The sequence below is a fragment of the Piliocolobus tephrosceles genome, chromosome 21 (genome assembly GCF_002776525.5).
Source record: "Piliocolobus tephrosceles isolate RC106 chromosome 21, ASM277652v3, whole genome shotgun sequence".
NCBI classification, from domain to species: domain Eukaryota; kingdom Metazoa; phylum Chordata; class Mammalia; order Primates; family Cercopithecidae; genus Piliocolobus; species Piliocolobus tephrosceles.
The window spans coordinates 35,071,435-35,093,616 of NC_045454.1; the positions used below are offsets into that span (position 1 = coordinate 35,071,435).

Consider the following 22,182-nt stretch of genomic DNA (forward strand, 5'->3'; position numbering starts at 1 on the left):
GCGAGACTCCGTCTCAGGAAAAAAAAAAAAAAAAAGGAAAGAAAAAAATGAAACAAAATGGCTAAAATGGTATATTTTGTTATGTATATTTTACCACACTAAAAAAAAAATAAAAAAAAGCAAGGTCGGGTGTGATGGGTCATGCCTGTAATCCCAGCGCTTTAGGAGGCGGAGGTGGGCAGATCATGAGGTCAAGAGTTTAAGACCAGCCTGGCCAACATGGTGAAACCCCATCTCTACTAAAAATACAAAAAATTTACCAGGTGCGGTGGCTCATGCCTGTAATCCCAGCACTTCGGGAGGCTGAGGCAGGCCGATCATGAAGTCAGGCATTCAAGACCAGCCTGGCCAACATGGTGAAACCCTGTCTGTACTAAAAATACGAAAAATTAGCCAGGCGTGGTGGCAGGTGCCTGTAATCCCAGCTACTCAGGAGGCTGAGGCAGGAGAATCGCTTGAACCCAGGAGGCAGAGGTTGCAGTGAGCCGAGACCGCGCCATTGCACTCCAGCCTGGGCAACACAGCGAGACTCAGTCTCAAACAAAACAAAACAAAACAAAAAAGCAATACAATTCCTAGCACTTTGGGAGGCCGAGGTGGGAGGAACACTTAAGCCCAGGAGTTTGAGATCAGCCTGGGCAGCATAGCGAGACCCCATCTCTACAGAACAAAACAAAGCAAAACCAAAAAAACAGATATGAAAGCAAACAGACGTCATGCAATGTTTCCCGAGCAGTGGCTCCCTCCGGGGCCCAAGCCCACCTTGCTGAACCGGTGGGAGCAGGAGGAGAACTGGGGGATCTCTGTGGATGATTCTTCATCATTGGTTTCGTCGTCCTCGGAGCCCAGGTGGCGGTAACGTTCCGAACGTGCTGTGGGAGGGAAAGGCACGTGCAGCATGCCTGATGCCCAGAGATGATCTCGAGGGCAGTGTGGCGATGTAGGGAGGGCATCTCAGGATAGGGTCACTCCCAGGGCAAAGGCTCTGAGGTAGGACAGTGCCTGGTGTGTTTAAGGACCACAGGAGGCTTGGGGGGCAGAGCAGATATCTTGGGATTAACACCAGCTGTGTCCCTAAAAAGTTGTGGGGCCGGGCGTGGTGGCTTACGACTGTAATCCCAGCACTTTGGGAGGCCAGGGTGGGTGGATCACTTGAGGTCAGGAGTTCGAGACCAGCCTGCCCAACATGGTGAAACCCCATCTCTACTAAAAATACAAATATTAGCTGGGCGGTAGTGGTATGCGCCTGTAAACCCAGCTACTTGGGAGGCTGAGGCAGGAGAATCGCTTGAGCCTGGGAGGCGGAGGTTGTGGTGAGTCGAAATCACACCATTGCACTCCAGCCTGGGTGACAGAGCGAGACTCCGTCTCAAAAAATAAATAATTAAAAAGTTGTGGGACCAATTAGCCAAGTGTGGTGGCAGGCACCTGTAATCCCAGCTACTTGGGAGGCTGAGGCAGATAATTGCTTGAACCCGGGAGGCAGAGGTTTCAGTGAGCCGAGATCGCACCACTGTGCTCCAGCCTGGGCGACAGAGCGAGACTCTGTCTCAAAAAAAAAAAAAAAGCTGTGGGACCAGGGGCGGGAATTCCTATTTCTGAGCTTCAGTGATTCCTTGAGATGGGTCACACAGAATTAAGTAAAATTGTGCATCTTTTTTTTTTTTTCTTTTTTGAGGCAGAGTTTTGCTCTTGTTGCCCAGGCTGGAGTGCAATGGCACCATCTCAGCTCACTGCAACCTCCACTGCCCGGGTTCAAGCAATTCTCATGCCGTAGCCTCCCAAATAGCTGGGATTACAGGCGCCCGCCACCATGCCTGCCTAATTTTTTGTATTTTTAGTAGAGATGGAGTTTCTCCATGTTGGTCAGGCTGGTCTTGAACTCCTGACCTCAGGTGATCTGCCTACCTTGACCTCCCAAAGTGCTGGGATTAAAGGCTTGAGCCACTGCACCTGGCCAAAATTGTGCATCTCAAACATAAAGGATGTTCCTCATTTTACAGAAGAGGAAACAGAAGCTCAGAGAAGACCTTTGACACGAAGCAAGTTCTTTTTTTTTTTTTTTTTTTTTGAGGCCTAGGGTGAGGTGCCAAGCTCGGGTGGAATGCCTGGCACACAGCCCTCTGCACCCAGGGATTGAGGGATGGCAGAGCCCCCGACCCCCGCGGGGGGGACCCCTCCTTACTGTCAAAGTAGCTGGTATCATCCTCGGCTTCGAGCTGGGGCACGAACTCGGCTTTGTGTCGGAGAAGCCCTGCCCAGTCCAGGGCCAGGAAAAAGGGGTGCTGCTTCACTTCATGGGTGCCACCTGCAGATATGCCCAGCTGAGCCCTGCAGGTCCCCGCCTTACCTGCCACAGGATGCCCACCACCCCCCACTGCCAATGCTGGACACAGGGTGGGGACAACACAGAACCAGAAAAATGGGCTGGGCACAGTGGCTCACGCCTATAATCCCAGCACTTTGGGAGGTCAAAAAGGGAGGATTACCTGAGGTCAGGAGTTCAAGACCAGCCTGGCCAACATGGCAAAACCCCATCTCTACTAAAAATACAAAAATTAGCCGGGTGTGGTGGAGGGTGCCTGTATTCCCAGCTACTCAGGAGGCTGAGGCAAGAGAATCGCTTCAACCTGGGAGGCGGAGATTGCAGCAATGAGCCAAGATAGCACCACTGCACTCCAACCTGGGCAACTAAGCGAGACTCCCTCTCAAAAAATAACAACAACAACAGAAAAAAACAAAGAAAAGAAAAGAAAAAAAAAAGAATCAGAAAAATGGGAACAAAAATCCGCTGTCATTTAGGAGACTGGAGAGGGACCAAGTCAGGATTCAGATCCAGGCCAGCAGCCAGGCATGGTGGCTCATGCCTGTGATGCCAGTACTTTGGGAGGCTGAGGCGGGCAGATCACTTGAGGTCAGGAGTTTGAGACCAGCCCGGGAAACATGGTGAAATCTCGTCTCTACCAAAAATACAAAAATTAGCCAGGCATGATGGCACATGCCTATGGTTCCAGCTACTCGGGAGGCTGAGGTAGGAGGATCACCTGAGCCCGGGAGGCGGAGGTTGCAGTGAGCCAAGATTGTGCAACTCCACTCCAGCCTGGGTGACAGAGTGAGATCTAATCTCAGAAAAATAAAAAAATAAAAAAGCACCCAGGCTGCCCAGGTTCCAAAGATTCTGCACTTCTCTCTGCCCCCATCTGGGACCACACCACCTAGAGAAAGCCCAGAGCCTTACGAAGGCCTCCTTCCTGGGCTTCTCCCGCTTGTTTCTGCTCCACGGAGCAGGTGATGATCCCCAACCTTGGACTCAACCATCTCCCATAGTGAAGCTTCAGTCATGAACAGGAGCCACAGTGGCCACGTGATGGGTGGCTGCATGAGTCTCAAAAGGTCCCTTAATGATTAATCAGGTGGCTGGGAAAACTGGGACAGTGGGATCTTCCGGGTTGGGCCTTTGACACAGGTCCTGGTGACTTCACAGCCTCATATACTTATTCAGGCTCAGTGCTCCATGTGGGCACCAGACCCAGCTACTTTCTATTCTTTCCAAGGTCTTTCTGATAGTTCCTGGAGACCTCCTGTGCACCCTTCAAAACCCCAGCTGCAAACCCCCTCCTCCATGCAGCTTCCCAAGTAGAACTCTTGTCTACTCCAGGCACTATCCCTCCCCCTGTTTCCTGGGGCCCAGGGCCTGAAGGAGCCACCCACCTGGGTTCTCCCCCACACTACATACCAGTGCCCAGACGGTCCAGCGGGCTCTGCCGGAGCAACCTGGTGATGAGGTCCTGGGCGTCTGCTGGAAGGGCCTCGTCTCCCTCTGGCCACATGATCTCATCTAAAATGAGGGAGGGAGGGAGAAGGCAGGGGTACCCCTTTCTAGTACCATCCACCATTTCCCCTCACTTCACTGTACTCCAAGCCACTGGCCTCCTCTGCCCCTTCAACGTGCCAGGCTCGGTACCCACTGACAGCCTTTGCCGTGGCTGTGCCCTCTGCTCAGAGCCACCTTTCCCTTTTCTGTCTCTATGGCTTCCTCTCATTCTCAGGTTCTTGCAGGTCTCTGCTCACATGTCACTTCTTTTTTTTTTTTTATTTTTTGAGATGGAGTCTCGCTCTGTCACCCAGGCTGGAGTGCAGTGGCACAATCTCAGCTCACTGCAACCTCCACCTCCTGGGTTCACGTGATTCTCTTGCCTCAGCCTCCCAAGTAGCTGGGATTACAGGTGCCCGCCACCACGCTCCGCCAATTTTTGTATTTTTAGTAGAGATGGGGTTTCATGTTGTCCAGGTCTTGAACTCCTGGCCTTATATGATCCTCCCGCCTCAGCCTCCCAAAGTGCTGGAATTACAGGTGTGAGCCACCATGCCCAGCCTCACATGTCATTTCAGTGAAGACTCCATGACCCCATAATTAATCCAGCCATCCGTCTCACTCAGCACCCCGCCGCCTCCCCACCTGGCATCCAACTCCCTCCCGTCTTCCTGCTTCTCTCCCTGACATGCGGGTGGAGGACCGCTGCCCAGAGCTCTGGTGGGGCTGCAGCTCAAACCCGGGCCCGTGGAGGAAACGCACCGCTGACCACCTGACCGAAGAGTTCCTCGGGGGTGTCTCCAAAGAAAGGCACGCAGCCCACCAGAAACTCATAGAGGACGACGCCCATGGCCCACCAGTCCACTGGCTTCCCATAGCCCTGGCGGAAGATCACCTCGGGGGCTATGTACTCCGGTGTTCCACACACCTAGGCCAGGCAGAATGGGGAAACTGAGACCAGCCCCCAGCCCAAGAGAGGCCCCAGGAGAGAGGAGGCGGCGTCCCAGGGCTTCCCACCCACCTGCCCGCCCACCTGCTTGTCTATGAACTCTCGGGCGTCCTTCTCGATGTGGCCCTCGTAGAGGTTGGTGGCCATGCTCATGAGGCCGATCTTGGACAGGCCAAAGTCCGTGAGCTTGATGTGACCAAGCGAGGTGATGAGCAGGCTGTGGGCAGGAAAGGGGTGTGCTCAGGGCTGGGGAGCCGGGGTGCCTGGCCACTCCTTCTGCCCTAGACCTTGGCTCCACCTGAGATAGGCGGAGCTCTGCCTCCAACTCCTGGGCCCTAGGGATCCTCCTGCTCAGCCTCCCAAGTAGCTGGAACTACAGATGCACACCACTACACCCAGCTGTTTTTTTTTTGTAGATATGAAGTCTTGCTATGTTGCCCAGGCTAGTCTTGAATTGCTGGCCTCAAGCAATTCTCTCACCTTTGAAAGTGCTGGCATGACAGGTGGGAGCCAGCATGCCTAGTCTCTACTGTGTGTGTGTATATATGTGTATGTGTATATATGTATGTGTGTGTGTGTGTGTGTATATAAAAATTTTTTTTTTTTTTTTTTTTTTTTTTTTTTTTTTTTGAGACGGAGTCTCGCTCTGTCGCCCGGGCTGGAGTGCAGTGACCGGATCTCAGCTCACTGTAAGCTCCGCCTCCCGGGTTCACACCATTCTCCTGCCTCAGCCTCCCGAGTAGCTGGGACTACAGGTGCCCGCCACCTTGCCCGGCTAGGTTTTTGTATTTTTTAGTAGAGATGGGGTTTCACCGTATTAGCCAGGATGGTCTCGATCTCCTGACCTCGTGATCCGCCTGTCTCAGCCTCCCAAAGTGCTGGGATTACAGGCTTGAGCCACCGCGCCCGGCCTATATATACTATTTTTTTTAAGACATAATTTTGCTGTCGCCCAGGCTGGAGTGCAGTGGCACGATCTCGGCTCACTGCACCCTCCATCTCCTGGGTACAAGCGATTCTTCTGCCTCAGCCTCTTGAGTAGCTAAGGTTACAGACACACGCCACCACACCCGGCTAGCTACTATATATTTTTGTTCATGCATCCATTATCTTAACAAACTAAACACTCTGTAAGCAACTACTGTTTACGTCCCCTATTGAAAAATGAACATATCTTGAGCTCCTGATGTATACAAAAGCATTTCCATGCACTTTGTGAATGAATGCATTTTCCTTTTTGGATACAGGGTCTGTCACCTAGGCTGGAAGTACAGTGGCACAATTGCAGCTCACTGCAGCCTCCCAGCTCAATCAATTCTCTTGCCTCAGCCTCCTGAGTAGCTGAGACAACAGGCACATGCCACCATGCCTGGCTAGTTGTTCCAAGTCTTGCTCGGTCGCCCAGACGGGAGTGCAATGGCACGACCTCGGCTCACTGCAACCTCCACCTCCCAAGTTCAAGTGATTCTCCCGTCTCAGCCTCCCAAGTAGCTGGGATTACAGGCACCCGCCATCATGCCTGGCTAATTTTTGTATTTTTGTAGAGACAGGGTTTCACCATATTGGCCAGGCTGGTCTTGAACTCCTGACCTCAGGTGATGCGCCCGCCTCAGCCTTCTGAAGTGTTGGTATTATAGGCATGAGCCACCAGGCCCGGCTGCCGGGTTAGTTTTTACAATTTTTTTGTACAGATGGGGTCTCACTATGTTGCCTAGACTTGTCTCAAAATCCTGGGCTTGGCCGGGCACAGTGGCTCACGCCTGTAATCCCAGCACTTTGGGAGGCCAAGGCGGGTGGATCACGAGGTCATGAGATCGAGATCATCCTAGCTAACACTGTGAAATCCCGTCTCTACTAAAAATACAAAAAATTAGCCAGGCGTGGTGGCGGGAGCCTGTAGTCCCAGCTAATTTGGAGGCTGAGGTGGGAGAATGGCGTGAACCCGGGAGGCGGAGCTTGCAGTGAGCCGAGATTGCTCCGCTGCATTCCAGCCTGGGCGACAAAGTGAGACTCCATCTCAAAAAAATAGCAAATAAATAAAATCCTGGGCTCAAGCAGTGCTGCTGTCTCAGCCTCCCAAAGTGTTGGGATTACAGGTATGAGACACAGCACTCAGCCTGAATGATCTTTTTTTTTTTTTTTTTTTTTTTGAGACAGAGTTTCGCTCTTGTTGCCCAGGCTGGAGTGCAATGGTGCAATCTCAGCTTACTGCAACCTCTGCCTCCCGGGTTCAAGCAATTCACCTGCCTCAGCCTCCCGAGTAGCTGGGATTACAGCCATGCACCACCATGCCTGGCTAATTTTGTATTTTTAGTCGAGACAGGGTTTCTCCATGTTGGTCAGGCTGATTTTGAACTCCTGACCTCAGGTGATCCGCCTGCCTCGGCCTCTCAAAGTGCTGGGATTACAGGCGTGAGCCACCGTGCCTGGCGAGGGAACTCATTTTTAAAACTCTTGCGCATGTACAGTATACACTGCTATTTAGGTTTTCCTGTGGACTTAAATATATAAATGTTTCACTACATCACAGAGTCTTATTCACCAGCTGTATGAAGTCACATTTCTGTGCACCTTCTGGGTGCATCTGCCACTTAAAAATACATTCCAGAGAATTCACTGTGTGTAACCATCATTTAATGAACTATGTAGTCAGTACTTCCTGTTTGCCCCAGCTCTGTAAAGAAACAACTCTGGGCCAGGGGTGCTGGCTCACGCCTGTAATCCCAGCACTTTGGAAGGCCGAGGCAGGTGAATTACCTGAGACCAGGAGTTTGAGACCAGCCTGACCAACATGGCAAAACCCCGTCTCTACTAGAAATACAAAATTAGGCCAGGCACGGTGGCTCAAGACTGTAATCCCAGCACTTTGGGAGGCCAAGGCTGGCAGATCACAAGGTCAGGAGATCCAGACCATCCTGGCCAACATGGTGAAACCCTGTCGCTACTAAAAATGCAAAAATTAGCTGGGCCTGGTGGCGCATGCATGTAATCCCAGTTACTTGGAAGGCTGAGGCAGGAGAATCGCTTGAACCAGGGAGTCTGAGGTTGCAGTGAGCCGAGATCGCACCACTGCACTCCAACCTAGTGACAGAGCAAGACTCCGTCTCAAAAAAAAAAAAAAAAATTAGTGGGTGTGGTGGCACATGCCTATAATCCCAGCTACTCGGGAGGCTGAGGCAGGAATACTGCTTGAACCCGGAAGGTGGAGGCTGCGGTGAGCCGAGATTGTGCCAATGTACTCCAGTCTGGGTGACAGAGACTGACCCCATCTCAAAAAAAAAAAAAAAAAAAGATAAAGTGTTCTGGGCCAGGTACACAGTCATTGCCTAACAACTGTTCTTCTGCCTATTTTGTACACACCTGGTGTCTAACAAGTACCTGCAAACCAAGAAAATGTGATCTAGAAACCCAACATTAGTGTCTAAGGAGTTATTCATACTTGAGTTCCTTAGAGCATTGAGCACAGGCCCAAGTATACAGCAGGTGCCAAATACATGTCTGTTTTCTAAGCCACTTGCCAACTGAAAAATGCCCTGAAAACATGCAAGGCGCTGCTTTTTTCAGATGGAGTCTCGCTCTGTCACCCAAGCTGGGGTACAGTGGCACAATCTTGGCTCATCGCAACCTCCGCCTCCTGGGTTCAAGCAATTCCCGTGTCTCAGCCTCCCGAGCAGCTGGGACTACAGGTGCGCACTACCATTCCCAGCTAATTTTCATATTTTTAGTAGAGACAAGGTTTAATTATGTTGGCCAGGCTGGTCTTGAACTCCTGACCTCAGGTGATCATCCCGCCTCGGCCTCCCAAAGTGCTGGGATTACAGGTATGAGCTGCTAAGCCTGGGCTACATGCCACATATGTATGTGAGAAACGTCAGTTCTTGCCTCATATCTCGAGGACACTTGATAAATGGGCATTCCTTTTCCCTGTACACAGGAGGCACTCAATAAATGCAGAGGAGAAAATCATACAGGGGTTTCAAAGCAGGTGGCCCTGTGTCTCCCACTTGCCCATAGAGGGTCTGCCATGCACTAGGTGCTTACTACATACTAGAATAAAATAAACATCCTAAGGCTCTCAGTAAACACGTTCTCTTCCTTGCTTTCCTGCACTAATATACAGCAGGTGCTCAAGACATGCATGGTCACTGTCTTTACATCTAAGGTCTTGCAAATTGCATAATTCTGTTCTGTGTATGTAGCTCGTGTCTTATAAGTGCATGTTCTCTCCCCTTGTGCTGCAACAACTCTGGGTGCGCAGCCCCTTCCCCTATATACAGTGTGTGCATCCTAAGTGCACATCCTCTCCCCTTGATTGGCAGCACCACCATAAGTGCACCGGCCTTCCCCTGCATACAGCAGACGCCTATTAAGTGTCTGCTGTCCTCTCCTCTGTACACACAAGATGTTCATCATGCGCTCATTCCCTGCCTTCTTGTCAGGAGGTGCCAACAGAGCTCAGGCGGACGGGGCTTCCAAAGGGTCCCGGGATCCACATCAGAGGCTCCGCCCCTGATCCTCTGGCCCCGCCGTGATCTGCTCTGGCCCTGCCCAGATCCCCTCTGGCCTAGCCCTCCCCGAGGCCCCGCTCATGCTAGCTCAGCTCACTTGTCTGGTTTGAGGTCACGGTGCACGATGCCGTAGTTGTGCAGGTACTCAAGCGCCAACACCGTCTCCGCGAAGTACAGGCGGGCCATGTCCACGGGCAGCGGGCCCATGTTCTTCAAGAGCGTGGCGCAGTCGCCGCCTGGGAGAGGGGCGGATGTAGCCATGAGGCCCGGGCCAGCGCCTCGCCGCCGCCCCCCTCGCCCCGCCCCTAGATTATGCCCAGTGGCTACGCATCCTCCTCACTTTACCGCCTACAAAGCGTCCCCAGTTTGTTCTGTCTCAGCGGGGAGGGTCGGGGAAGAGGGAAGGGGCGGATCCCACCTTCATTTATTTTTTTTATTATTTATTTATTTTTTTAAATTTATTTATTTTTTGAGATGGAGTCTTGCTCTGTCGCCCAGGCTGGAGTGCAGTGGCGCGATCTCGGCTCACCGCAACCTCCGCCTCCCGGGTTCAAGCGAGTCTCCTCTCCCAGCCTCGAGAGTAGCTGGGATTACAGGCGCACACCACCACACCCAGCTACTTTTTATATTCTTAGTAGAGACGGGGTTTCACTATGTTGGCCAGGATGGTCTTGATCTCTCGACCACGTGATCCACTTGCCTTGGCCTCCCAAAGTGTTGAGATTGCAGGCGTGAGCCACCGCGCCTGGCCTATTTTTTAAATTTTTATTTATTTTATTGAGACAGAGTCTCACTCTGTCACCCAGGCTAGAGTGCAGTGGCACAGTGTCAGCTTACTGCAACCTCAGCCTCCGGAGTTCAAGCGAATCTCCTGCTTCAGCCTCCCGAGTAGCTGGGACTATAGGCGTGAACAGGGGTTTTGCCATGTTGCTCAGGCTGGTCTCGAAGTCCTGACCCCAAGGGATCAGCCCACTTCGGCCTCCCAAAGTGCTAGGACTACAGGTGTGAGCCAGCGTGCCAAGCTGAGACCCTGCCTTCTGATTCTCCCCAGCAGGGCAACAATTACTGCATGGTCTCTTCCCCTGTACACAGCTGGTGTTTCCTAAGTGCAGGTTTGCTCTCTTGCCTGGGAGTACTTTGGTAATAGTGCTTTACCTGCCTGAACCATACATCTCCCTGCCCTCACTTCTGGCCTCCAGGCCTCTGCCCATCAGTTCCCCCAACCTAGGATGGCCACCCTCCTCTTGCCTCCAGGGTCCCATCCTCACACACTCCTGTCTGGGCTCCCCCAGCCCTGAACCCCTATCGCTGGGCTCCCTACCCCAGACTGGGGTTCCTGAGGGTCCCCCAAAGCAGGGTGAGACCTCATAGAGGACAGAACAGACCTCAACTGGGTCTAAAAATTTTCTCCCAGGCATGGAGGGGTGAGCTCCCCATCGCTGGAGGCATGCAAGCCCCAGTGACCGTACCTTCCACGTATTCCATGACCATACACAGGTGGCGCCGGGTCTCAAAGGAGCAGAACATGCTGACCACAAAGGGGTTCTCGGCAAAGGTGAGAATGTCACGTTCCACAAAGACCTGCTGGATCTGGTTACGCAGGATCAAGTTCTGTTTGTTGATCTTCTTGATGGCAAAGCGCTGCCGCGTGTCACGGTGCCGCACCAGGTAGACAGCCCTGGGGACAGGGGGCCAGGCTTGCTGGGACCAGAGATCGAGGCCCCAGCAGGCACTGCAGTTCAGCTTGAGCCCAGATCCCAACCTACCTGGCCTTTGCCTGTGCTATGCCCTCTGCCTGGACCACCCTTTCTTCTTACCTGGTCTCCCTCCCAGAGCAGCCACCCTTGGGTTTAAGCTGCCATTGCTGGGGGTCATATAAATGGGCTGCACATGGCCCTTGTATATTGGCCTCTAGGCTGTATGTTTCTTTTATTTTTAGTTTATCTTATTTTACATTTTTAGAGATAGCGCCTCACTCTGTTGCCCAGGCTGGAGCGCAGTCATGAGATCATGGCTCACTATAGTCTTGACCACCCGCCCCGCCCAGGCTCAAATGATCTTCCCACATCAGAAGCCTGGCTAATGTTTACATGTTTTGTAAAGATGGTATCTCGCTATGTTGCGGAGGCTAGTCTCAAACTCCTGGCCTCAAGTGACCTTCCCACCTCAGCCTCCCACAGTGCTGGGATTATAGTGTGAGAGCCAGTGCATGTGGCTGCTTGTGTCTTTCTTTCTTTCTCTCTCTCTCTCTCTTTCTCTTTTTCTTTCTTTTTAGACGGTCTCACTCTGTCACCCAGGCTGGAGTGGGGCGATCTCGGCTCACTGCAACCTCTGCCTCCTGGGTTCAGGTGATCCTCCAACTTCAGCCTCCCAAGTAGCTGGAATTACAGGCATGTGCCATTATGCCCAGCTAATTATTTTATTTTTAGTAGAGATAGGGTTTTGCCATGTTGCCCAGGCTGATCTCGAACTCCTAGCCTCAAGCGATCCTCCCACCTCGGCCTCCCAAAGTGCCTCCGCACCCAGTCCAGCTCTTTTAAAAGCCTGCTAGCACCAAGCTCAAATTTTTATACATCCATTTGTTTTACACATAGCCCAAATAAGCAAAATGTTAGCCACTGAGAGCCTGTTTGCTTTGCAGACTCATGAAACTGCACCCACTATCTCTGAGTCATAGATAAGATGAACTTTGTGGATTTCAAGACCCTAAGCTGCTACCACCCTGCAGGAATCTGACCCAGAGACTCAGTGCCTGTGCTGTTGAACAACATCACTTAGACACGTAAGCCCTCTCGCTGATTCCCTCTCCCAGGGGAGTTCCCTTGCCGGCCTCTCCCTCTCGATGGTGACTCCTGGAACCTTAGCCTCCAAAGGGCTTATGCTGTGCGGGACTTCCCTTGTATGCAAGCTTGCCATTCAAAGCAGCACCTAAATAAAATCCACTGCGTGCTACTCCCACTGGGTGGGCATCTATTTCCTTGATCAGCCCCCAAGCTCCTAGAACACCCTACACCTGGGGCAGGTAAAGGCCTGGCTCGTGGACAGAGCACACGTGATTAAGGCCTGGCTCGTAGACAGAGCACACGTGAGGCTGTAACCTCACTATGGCATGTCTCCACTTCCCCCTCCAGGCCTCAGGTGCCCTCTCTGCCAATTCAGGGGTGAATGTGTGAGCCCTGCTAGGGTGGGAGGGGGACGCCGGAGCTGCCTGGGCCTCAACCATCCCCTCAGGCATCTGTGAAATGGGTCTATGCAGGACTCAGGGACTCACCCATAGGCTCCGTTGCTAATGAGTTTGATGGTCTCGAAGTCGCTTTCACATGGCTTCCTCCGTGACTGGCCGACCAGGGCGCGGCTCTGGGGGACAGGAAGGGCTCAGGGTCCCGTCCCACTGCAGAGCTGGCCAGGCTTCTCCCGCCCCCAATCCCAAACCACTGGTCCTGGTGCCCAATGCTACCTCCTCCCCTGTCCAAACTTCTCCAACTCAGCTTCTAACTTTCTGTACTTTTTTGCTCACAGCTGTGCCCTCCTCCTGGAAAACTCATATACATCCTGCAAAACTCACCTTTCCGGTGCCCCTCCAGCACTGCCCCCACCCAACTTCCAAGGCGTGGCAGTCCCACATGCTGTCACCTTGCCTCCAAAGTCACCGATGCTAATTAAGCTACATGCAAGACCTTGGCAAACCCTGCCCTTTTTGCGGGTGCCTGGTCCACTCTGGAAAGAACAAGATGGGCGGGGGCCGGGAGCCTCTGCTACTCACCTCCGGGGACTCAGGTGCTGGGGGCTGTTCTTCTTCAAGGTGACTCAGTGGCACCATCTCTGCAAGATGAGGGAGGAGCCTCAGCTGGAGCCTCCCTGCCTCACCCTGCATCACCCAGCAATTTCCTGAGGCCTCTAGATTTCTCACCCCAGGCTGGGGATGCGGTGCCTCCTCTTACCAGCTCCCATGACACTGTCATGAAGCCACACCGGGGAGGCTGGATGAAGCAATGACTGAGGAACCTTCTGGAAGGGCCAGTGGGCTGCTCTGGCTCTGAAGTGCTCAGTTATGATCAAACTCAGGCTCTGAGCCTTGAGCCTGTGAACACGGAATGTGACGCAGGCCCCCTGGGTATCAGCTCCTAACATCTTCCTCAGCTTAGGATGCAGCCCAGGTGGAGGGTCCAATACGTTCTTGCCCCAGGCCTTGGCAGAGGGGCAGCCCCTAGCGAATGCCTGGCAAACATGGTCCAGTCACAGACCACATGTGATCTGGTCTTAGGTACACCTGGGTTTGATTCCCTGCTCAGCCTTATCTGCCTGGAGCCTCAGTTTCCCCAGTTTTATTTTTTATTAGTATGATTATTTAATTTAATTAATTTATTTATTAGAGATGGAGTCTCGCTCTGTCACCCAGGCTGGAGTGCAGTGGTGTGATCTCGGCTCACTGCAACCTCCGCCTCTTGGGTTCAAGTGATTCTCCTGTCTCAGCCTCCCAAGTTGCTGGGATTACAGGTGTGTGCCACCACGCCCAGCTAATTTTATATTTATATTTTTATTTTTTTGAGACAAAGTCTCGCCCTGTCACCCAGGCTGGAATGCAATGTCGCGATTTCGGCTCACTGCAACCTCTGCCTCCAGGGTTCAAATGATTCTCCTGCCTCAGCCTCCCCAGTAGCTGAGATTACTAATTTTTGTATCTTTAGTAGAGACGGGGTTTCTCCATGTTGGTCAGACTGGTCTTGAACTCGCAACTTCAGGTGATCCGCCCACCTCGGCCTCCCAAAGTGCTGGGATTACAGGTATGAGTCACTGTGCCCAGCCTAATTTTTGTATTTTTAGTAGAGACAGGGTTCTATCATGTTGGCCAGGTTCGTCTCAAACTCCTGACCTCAGGTGATCCACCTGCCTTGGCCTCCCAAAGTGCTGGGATTACAGGCGTGAGCTACCGCACCCGGCCAAGTATGATTATTTCAGAGACAGGTTTGTCTGTCACCCAGGCTGGAGTGCAGTGGTGCCATCACGGCTCACTGCAGCCTCAGCCTCCTAAACTCAAGCGATCCTCTCACCTCAGCCTCTCAAGTAGGTGGGACCACAGGCATTCACTACTACACCTGGCTAATTTTTTAAAATACTTTTTGTAGAGTTGGGGTCTTGCTATGTTGCCCAGGCTGGAGTGCAGTGGTGCGATCATAGCTCACTGCAGCCTCAAATCCCTGGACTCAAGCAATCTTCCCACTTCAGCCCCGCAAGTAGCTAGGACTACAGACATGTGCCATCACACCTGGCTAATTGTTTTGTTTTTTTAATAGAGACAGAGTCTCACTCTGTTGCCCAAGCTGGTCTCAAACTCCTGGCTTCAAGTGATCTTCCTGCCTTGGCCTCCCAAAGTGCTGGGATTACAAGTGTGAGCTACCATGCCTGGCTTCCCCAGCTTTAAATGGGGACAGTGGCAGCTCAGTCCCACTCCAGGTATGGTCCAATCTCAGGGTCTTTGCCTGTGCTGTTACCCTTGCCTGTTTCACTCTTTCCCTTGGATCTGCAACCTGGTCACCTCCTGCCCTCCAGGCCTCAGTTTGAACACTAACCTCCTCCCAGAGCCTCCCCTGGCTACTGCTGGACCGGGCTAGGTCCAAGTTCAGTGCTACAGCTTTTGCTTCCTCTTATCCTGGCTATTTGTGGAAATGTTGTTTTGTTTTGTTTTGTTTCTTTTCGAGACAGGGTCTGGCTTTGTCACCCAGACTGGAGGACAGTGGTGTGATCATAGCTCACTGCAGTTGCAACCTGCCAAGCTCAAGCGATTGTCCCACCTTAGCCTCCTGAGTAGCTGGGACTACAGGCACGCACTACTACACCCAGCTACATCTTTTTTTTTGAAATGTAGGCTCACTCTGTCGCCCAGGCTGGAGTGTAGTGGTGTGATGTCGGCTCACTGCAACCTCTGCCTCCTGAATTCAAGCGATTCTCTTGCCTCAGCCTCCCAAGTAGCTGGGATTTACAGGCGCCTGCCGCCACACCTGGCTAATATTTGTTTTTAGTAGAGATGGAGTTTCCCCATGTTGGCCAGGCTAGTCTTGAACTCCTGAGCTCAAGTAATCCGCCCACTTCAGTCTCATGAAGTGCTGGGATTATGGGATTACAGGCGTGAGCCACTGCACCTGGCTGGCTGTGGGAGTTTTTTTTGTTGTTGTTGTTTTTGTTTTGAGACAGAGTCCTGCCCTGTCGCCTAGGCTGGAATGCAGTGATGTGATCTCAGCTCATTGCAATCTCCACCTCCAGGGTTCAAACGTTTCTCCTACCTCAGCCTCCCCAGTAGCCGGGATTACAGGCACACACCACCACACCTGGTTAATTTTTATATCTTTAGTAGAGACAGGGTTTCACCATGTTGTCCAGGCTGGTCTTGAACTCCTGACCTTGTGATCCACCCACCTTGGCCTCCCAAAAGTGCTAGGATTACAGGCATGAGCCACCGCGCCCGGCCAGCTGCGGGAGTTTTTGACCATCGTCTTCTATTTTTTTTTTTTTTGAGATGGAGTCTCGCTCTGTCGCCCAGGCTGGAGTGCAGTAGCACGATCTCGGCTCACTGCAAGCTCCGCCTCCCGGGTTCATGCCATTCTCCTGCCTCAGCCTCCCGAGTAGCTGGGACTACAGGTGCCCACCACCGTGCCTGGCTAACTTTTTGTATTTTTTTAGTAGAGATGGGGTTTCACCGTGTTAGCCAGGATGGTCTCGATCTCCTGACCTTGTGATCCGCCCGCCTTGGTCTCCCAAAGTGCTGGAATTACAGGCATGAGCCACCGCGCCCAGCCCCAACTGTCTTCTTCTTACCTACGGGTTGTCCTGTTTGACTCCAAGTCCACTTTCTGGGCCATAGTAAAGGCCACAGAAATTAGTAAAGCCATTTGTGAATTTGCAGGACAAAGGGAAGGCCACTGCTAACACTGGTCCCCAGGCTTCCCGGCCATCTTAATGTGGCATTTGAGGACACTGAGGCCCCTGGGCTCCAAAAGATCAGTGAGTCTCAGCAATTCCCACAGGTGACCAAAGAGCAAGGTCACAGAGAGACAAAGAACAGTGTGGTGGTTCTGGAATCGGATGGGCCTGGGTTTCTCCCCACCTCTAAGAGTCCTGGGGAACTTCCCCTCCCATGTTTCTGTCAGCCAGTTGTCACTTTAAATTGCCAAGCTCTCAACTGTCATCCTGGCTTCATCTGCCCTTTTTTTTTTTTTTGAGACAGGTCTCACTCTGTCGCCCAGGTTGGAGTGCAGTGGTGCGATCTCAGCTCACTGCAACCTCCATCTCCTAAGTTCAAGCAATTCTTGTGCCTCAGCCTCCCGAGTAGCTGGGATTACAGGCATGCGCCACCACACTTAGCTAATTTTTGTATTTTTAGTAGAGAGGGGGTTTCACCATGTTGACCAGGCTGGTCTCGAACTCCTGGCCTCAAGTGATCTGCCCGCCTCAGCCTCCCAAAGTGCTGGTATTAAAGGTGTGAGCCACTGTGCCTGGCCTCCATCCAGCCTTTCCCAGCCTTGGTTTCCTCTTCCCATTGCGGCTTACCCTCCAGGGGGTCCTTGGCCAGGCCCAGCTGCCCAATGATGTACTGTGGAAGATCAGTCTTAATGCCTTGACCCTCCCGCGCATGGCCCTCAGCCGCCTCCAGCAGGTGGTAAAACTCCTCAGGGTCAAATTCCTAGGGGCACAGGAGGGCTGGTCATCCGGGGCTTGGTTCCGCCTGCAGGCCTCTGCATATGCTGTTCCCTCTGCCTGGAGCACCCTTCCCAGCTCACCCCCTGGGTCTCCGCTCCCGATCCCTCCTCAGGGAAGCCCATGCTAGCCCGGCAGCACCCTGCGTTCTTCTCAAAGCCCTACACGATGGTAACTGTCACTCGTATCTCGGCAGGACTGTCGTGGTCCCAATCTCAGTTCTGCCCGGATCCCAAGTTGGCTGTCCAAAAATAAAGTTACCAGACACTCCAGCAGCCGAGCTGGCCGGGAGATGATGATTAGCAGTTTCCGGACAAGCTGGACGATGAAGCTGACCTCCTCACTGTCCGAGCGCTCATGGGCCTGGGGGAGGTGGGTCGTGGCATCACCCAGAGGTCCTCAGCACCATCTGGCCTGGGGACCCCCTTCGCTCCACGTCCCACTGCATGCAAAACCTCAACATGCGAAAAACCACGCACATCCTGCAGAAGCCGCTCCAGCTTCTCCTGCATCTCTAGGAAGTAGCGGGAGGTGACGAGGTTCTCGCCAGACTTGGCCAGGCAGTCTCGGGCCAGCTCGACGATCTGGTGATGGATGAAGCCCAAGACGCCATCAGCCAGCGCCAGCCGGGCGCCAGGCGCGTAGGCCGTCAGGAACTCCTGCAGACGGCCCTCCATCTGTGCTGTGGCCTGGGTGGGGTGAGACGGGGCGACCTGGTCAAGGGTGGGGCTGGAGTGACACGCACAGAAGGGGGCAGGAGAGGCATGGTTGGGGAGAGAGGAGATGGGGCGATGGGGGTGATGGGGTGGGAGGGCTGGGGCAGGAGGAACAACATATTTCAATGAAGGGGAGGGAAAGACAGAAATGACCAGACTGGCAAGGCGGACACAGCCAGGAAGACAGAGTTCCATGGAGGGACAGCAATGTGGAGAGAAGTGCAGGGGCTGGTCCAGCCGCCAGGCGCTGCCCACCTTGGGGAACCTCTCCCGGTACACATGGTTCATCATGACAATCTCATTGTCGAAGGTCCCCGTTGCGCGGCCCGGGCTGAAAGGAAGACAGCTGGCTTGTGATATGGGACCTCAGACCAAGCCCAGGGGAGGATGTCGGGGCTCTGAGCCAGGGTTGAGGGACAAGAATCAGAGGCTAGGGTGGAGAAGGAGCCACAACTCAGGCCTCCACACCAGCCCAGGGAGGGGCCGGGGCTAGGGCCAGAGGTCGAGGCCCACCTGAGACTGCGAGAGCGGGGGCGGAGGCGGGGTGACCGGCCGCCTTCCTCATCAAGCACATTCTCTGAGCTGCGGAAGTGCTTGGACAGGAAGTGCAGCTCGTCCGGCGTCGGCTGGAAGGGAAGCTGGTGGAGACGTTCCCGGGAGGATGAGCTTGACTGGTAGAGAGTGGTGGGGATTAGAGTCATGAGTTCACCGTCAGTGGTATGGCCAGGACCCCAGCACCACCCCTCAAGGGCCAGGCTGTCTGCTGGTCATCAGATGGCCATCAGATGGTAACATTCTTTCTCCTGTCTAGCTCCTATGCATCCCTCAAAACCCTAGCTCTGATGCCCTCTCCTCCAAGAAGTCCTCCCCGTCTGTACCCCTGGGCAGCCCCAAGTCCCCCTCTGGCCAGGCCCTGACCCCATAGGCTGGGGATATCTGTATCTCCCTGACTGGGGGCTATTTTGGGGCTAAGGCTGGGTCTTCTGAGGGGACCCTGCATTATCCAGAATGCGGCATGCATGGAGGAAGTAGCTAGTATGTTTGCTGACCGCACAACTACCCAACACCTTGAAAAAAACACACAAAGATGTGTCCCCCCCAACCCGGCATCAGCCTGTCCATCTGCCAAGGTGGGGCTATGGGTACCGAGAGGGTGGAGCTGGGTGTGTTGGTTCCATAGCCGGAAGACGGGAGAGACGCGAGGGACCATCTTCTGCCGTCTGCCCTGGAGAGAGGAACAAGAACAGATGGAAGGAAGGCCTGGCCCCTGTGGTTTGTGGGGACTAAGAGCAGACACTGTGGCCAGCATATTCTGGCCCTGTTGTAGGAAGGATCTCCTGAAAATAACCAAGAACAGAGACACAGGCTGACCAAGTCCACTGCATGCTCTCTCTCTCTTCAGGTACCTACCTCTTCCAGGAAGCCCCCCGTGACTCCAACTGCCACTGTGTCCCCTGTCAAAGCTTCAACCTCTGAGCTGTAGCTTCTGGGGCACACAATGGCCACCCCCCACCAAACAGAGGACTCCCCAGGGGCTCAGGGCCAGTCGCCTGTTTGCAACCATGCCCTCAGCCCGCAGCACAGAGCATACACACAGCAGGTGCTTAATGAATGTTGTTGTATGAATAAATAAATGAAATGCAAGCGTCTGGCACATGACAGGCACTCAATCAGCTCTTGTTAAGTGAATGAATGAATGATTCTTTAGTGAGTTAGTGATTCTTAGGGCTATATCCCCCCACGACCACCCACCCCCTGGGCTGGTTGAAATTACCTGTCCGCGCGTGGGATGTGGCTGCAAGATGGCATGCATTTGTCAGGGATGGGAGCCACAGGGGGAGACCACCACCAGATGGGCCAGGGGAGGGGAAAAGGTGAACGAAATGAATGAGGTGCCAGGTCTAGCCCCCGAGCACGTGCCCCTGCCCAACCCCTGCCTGTGGTGCCCGCACCGTCTCCCAAAGCCGGCAATCGCTCACCTCCGGGCAAAGGGGAAATTGAGGGCAGAGACAGCCGAGAAATTCCGAGGACTATCCAAGGGGCTGCTGCCTGCTGAGGAGGAGGCGGGGAAACTGAGTCAGCGGGGCAGAGGCAGGACACAGCACCCGCTGGCTGCTCCCACACTCACCCGTTGGGACTGACAATGGCGACAGGGGGCGGGAGAGGGTCGGGGAGGGCGTTCCTACCACCAAGCTCTTGCGGTTCCCGCTGCGGCAGCTGTGGGGGGAAAAGGGGACAGGGTAGGTGGCTGCCCAGGACCCTGCACTAAGCCACCTGCCCAGCCTAAATCACACAGGCAGCCCGTTCTGGAGAAGGATGGGATGTTGGACATGGCCACTCCCACTCTGCCCCCAGGTGGGTTCCCCCATGGCTCTTAGCCAGGTCTTCAAGGCCCAGGAGGGAGTCACCCCTTGATTAACATTCCTTATTATTGAAACTACTGCTGGCCAGGCATGGTGGCTCATGCCTGTAACCCCAGTGCTTTGGGAGGCCAAGGTGGGAGGATCCTCTGAAGCTAGGAGTTCAAGACCAGCCTGGGCAATAGAGCGAGACCCCCGTCTCTATACAAAATTTAAAAATTAGCTGGCTGTGGTGGTGCACGCCTGTAGTCCCAGCTACTTAGGAGGCTGAGGCAAGAGGATCGCTTGAGCCTCAGGAGGTCAAGGCTGCAGTAAGCCATGATCGTGCCATGGCACTCCAGCCTAGGTGACAGAACAAGGCCCTCTCTCTCAAAAAAACAAAAACAAGGCTGGGCACAGTGGCTCATCCCTGTAATCTCAGTACTTTGGGAGGCCAAGGTGGGTGGATCTCCTGAGATCAGGAGTTCAAGACTGGCCTGACCAACATGGAGGAACCCTGTCTCTACTAAAAATATAAAATTAGCTGGGCATGGTGATGCATGCCTGTAATCCCAGCTACTTGGGAGGCTGAGGCAGGAGACTCGCTTGAACCCAAGAGGTGGAGGTTGTGGTGAGCCAAGATCGCGCCATTGCACTCTAGCCTGGGCAACAAGAGTGAAACTTCGTCTCAAAAAAACAAAACAAAACAAAACAAAACACCCAAAAATTAGACAGGCGTGGTAGTGCACACACTAATCCCAGCTACTCAGGAGGTTGGGGCAGAGAATCGCTTGAACCCAGGAGGCGGAGGTTGCGGTGAGTTGAGATAGCACCATTGCACTCCAGCCTGGGCGACACGAGTGAAACTTCGTCTCAAAAACAGTAACAAAAACAAACACAAACTATTGGCAGTGTTGTTATTAACAGCAATGGCATGAAGTGCTTCTAGCCTGATGGTGGACACTACATATGGCCAGGAGCCCCCGGTCCAGCTTCTCAGGGTTCTGTGTTACAGTCCCACCCCCACACCTTTCCCTGTACCATGGCTACTGCCAGCAGCACCAGCAAATCACGTGGACCAACCACACCCTGGAGCCCAGATACAGGCTGAGACACCCCATCCTATACACCCCTCCTGAAGCCCCTGCTCCCATCTCTTGACAACCCTCCTTCTTCCCAAGATGCCCCTAAAATGCCAATGCGACCAACTGGAAACCCTAAATGCAATCTCTTTCACAGTCCTGCCTGTTCTGCTGAACTTTTGCCCACATGTTTTCCTCTTTCCATCCCAGTTCCCTTCTGGCCACCAGATCCCCGGCCCAGGTCTCTCACGCCCTGCCTTGCCTCTTCTCCCACCTGAGCCCTGGCCTCAGCCCACACCTTGACAGAAGCAAGTTGGGAGTGACACCATCTCCCGCCCCACCAGAGCAGTCGCCCGGCAACAGCTCTGCTCCACGAGAGCATCAGCCCACACACCCCAAGCCGCCAACACAGCTCAGCAGTGGGAGAACCTCGCGGGGAGGGAGAGATGAAGTCTCGGGGCCTCTGAGGTGCATGGGAGAACAAGCATACGATCATCAAAGGACACAGGTGACAAGGTGGACAGGGAGAAGAGGCCCAGCCTGTCTACGTCTCCACGTATGGCTGCCCCTTGAGCCTCAGTTTCCCCATCTCTACCTTGACGGATGAAACCTGCTACATCCAGTGCTCAGCTCTGGGCCAGACTCGGGTACATACGCTGTTGTCTTTGCCTAGACAAGGCTCACAGGGCCTGGCTCACGCTGGGAGGGCAGGCAATGCTTCCTGAGTGAATTATATCCCCAACATGTGCCAGTCCCAACAAGCCCCAGAGTTGGGAGCGACCACCTGAGCCCATTTCCCAGACTGGGAAACTGAAGTCACAGATGTCAATAGTCACAGTGATTGTCTCCCAGCCTGAGCTGCAGAAGCAAAAGTGAAACCTGCAGGTTTCTGCAAAACTTCCTGCCAACCCCTCAATGCATGCTCACCTGGCTGTCTCCACATCCTCTCCCAGCCCCTCACCTGGTTCCTCGCCCCCACACTGCACCACCAGCACCCTCCCTCCCCGATCCTGCTGTATCACTTGCTGCTTCCAAAAGCATTTGGGAAAAACACTGAGTTGCCCTCCCTCCTGTTCTTGGGC

At 53.6% G+C, this 22,182-nt stretch overlaps 1 protein-coding gene across 14 annotated transcripts in view; it reads right to left on the reverse strand.

Moving 5' to 3' along the window:
• The window catches only part of MAST3 (microtubule associated serine/threonine kinase 3), a 57,327-nt gene that overhangs the window by 12,585 nt on the left and 22,560 nt on the right, over positions 1-22,182 (reverse strand). For 5 of the 14 annotated variants that reach the window (XM_023229621.1, XM_023229618.1, XM_023229620.1 and 2 more), the window contains 18 exons: positions 19,808-19,896; positions 19,659-19,731; positions 19,454-19,474; positions 18,826-18,904; positions 18,193-18,350; positions 17,935-18,010; positions 17,443-17,652; positions 17,225-17,326; positions 16,817-16,949; positions 13,035-13,093; positions 12,543-12,628; positions 10,741-10,949; positions 9,369-9,507; positions 4,848-4,980; positions 4,577-4,742; positions 3,737-3,838; positions 2,186-2,308; positions 763-872 (listed from right to left, as the gene is read on the reverse strand). In XM_023229621.1, coding sequence (XP_023085389.1) covers positions 763-872; positions 2,186-2,308; positions 3,737-3,838; positions 4,577-4,742; positions 4,848-4,980; positions 9,369-9,507; positions 10,741-10,949; positions 12,543-12,628; positions 13,035-13,093; positions 16,817-16,949; positions 17,225-17,326; positions 17,443-17,652; positions 17,935-18,010; positions 18,193-18,350; positions 18,826-18,904; positions 19,454-19,474; positions 19,659-19,731; positions 19,808-19,896 — 2,068 coding nt within the window. The remainder of the gene's footprint in view (positions 1-762; positions 873-2,185; positions 2,309-3,736; positions 3,839-4,576; positions 4,743-4,847; positions 4,981-9,368; positions 9,508-10,740; positions 10,950-12,542; positions 12,629-13,034; positions 13,094-16,816; positions 16,950-17,224; positions 17,327-17,442; positions 17,653-17,934; positions 18,011-18,192; positions 18,351-18,825; positions 18,905-19,453; positions 19,475-19,658; positions 19,732-19,807; positions 19,897-22,182) is intronic. The other 9 variants (XM_023229622.1, XM_023229619.1, XM_023229625.1 and 6 more) reach the window with 3 other exon arrangements.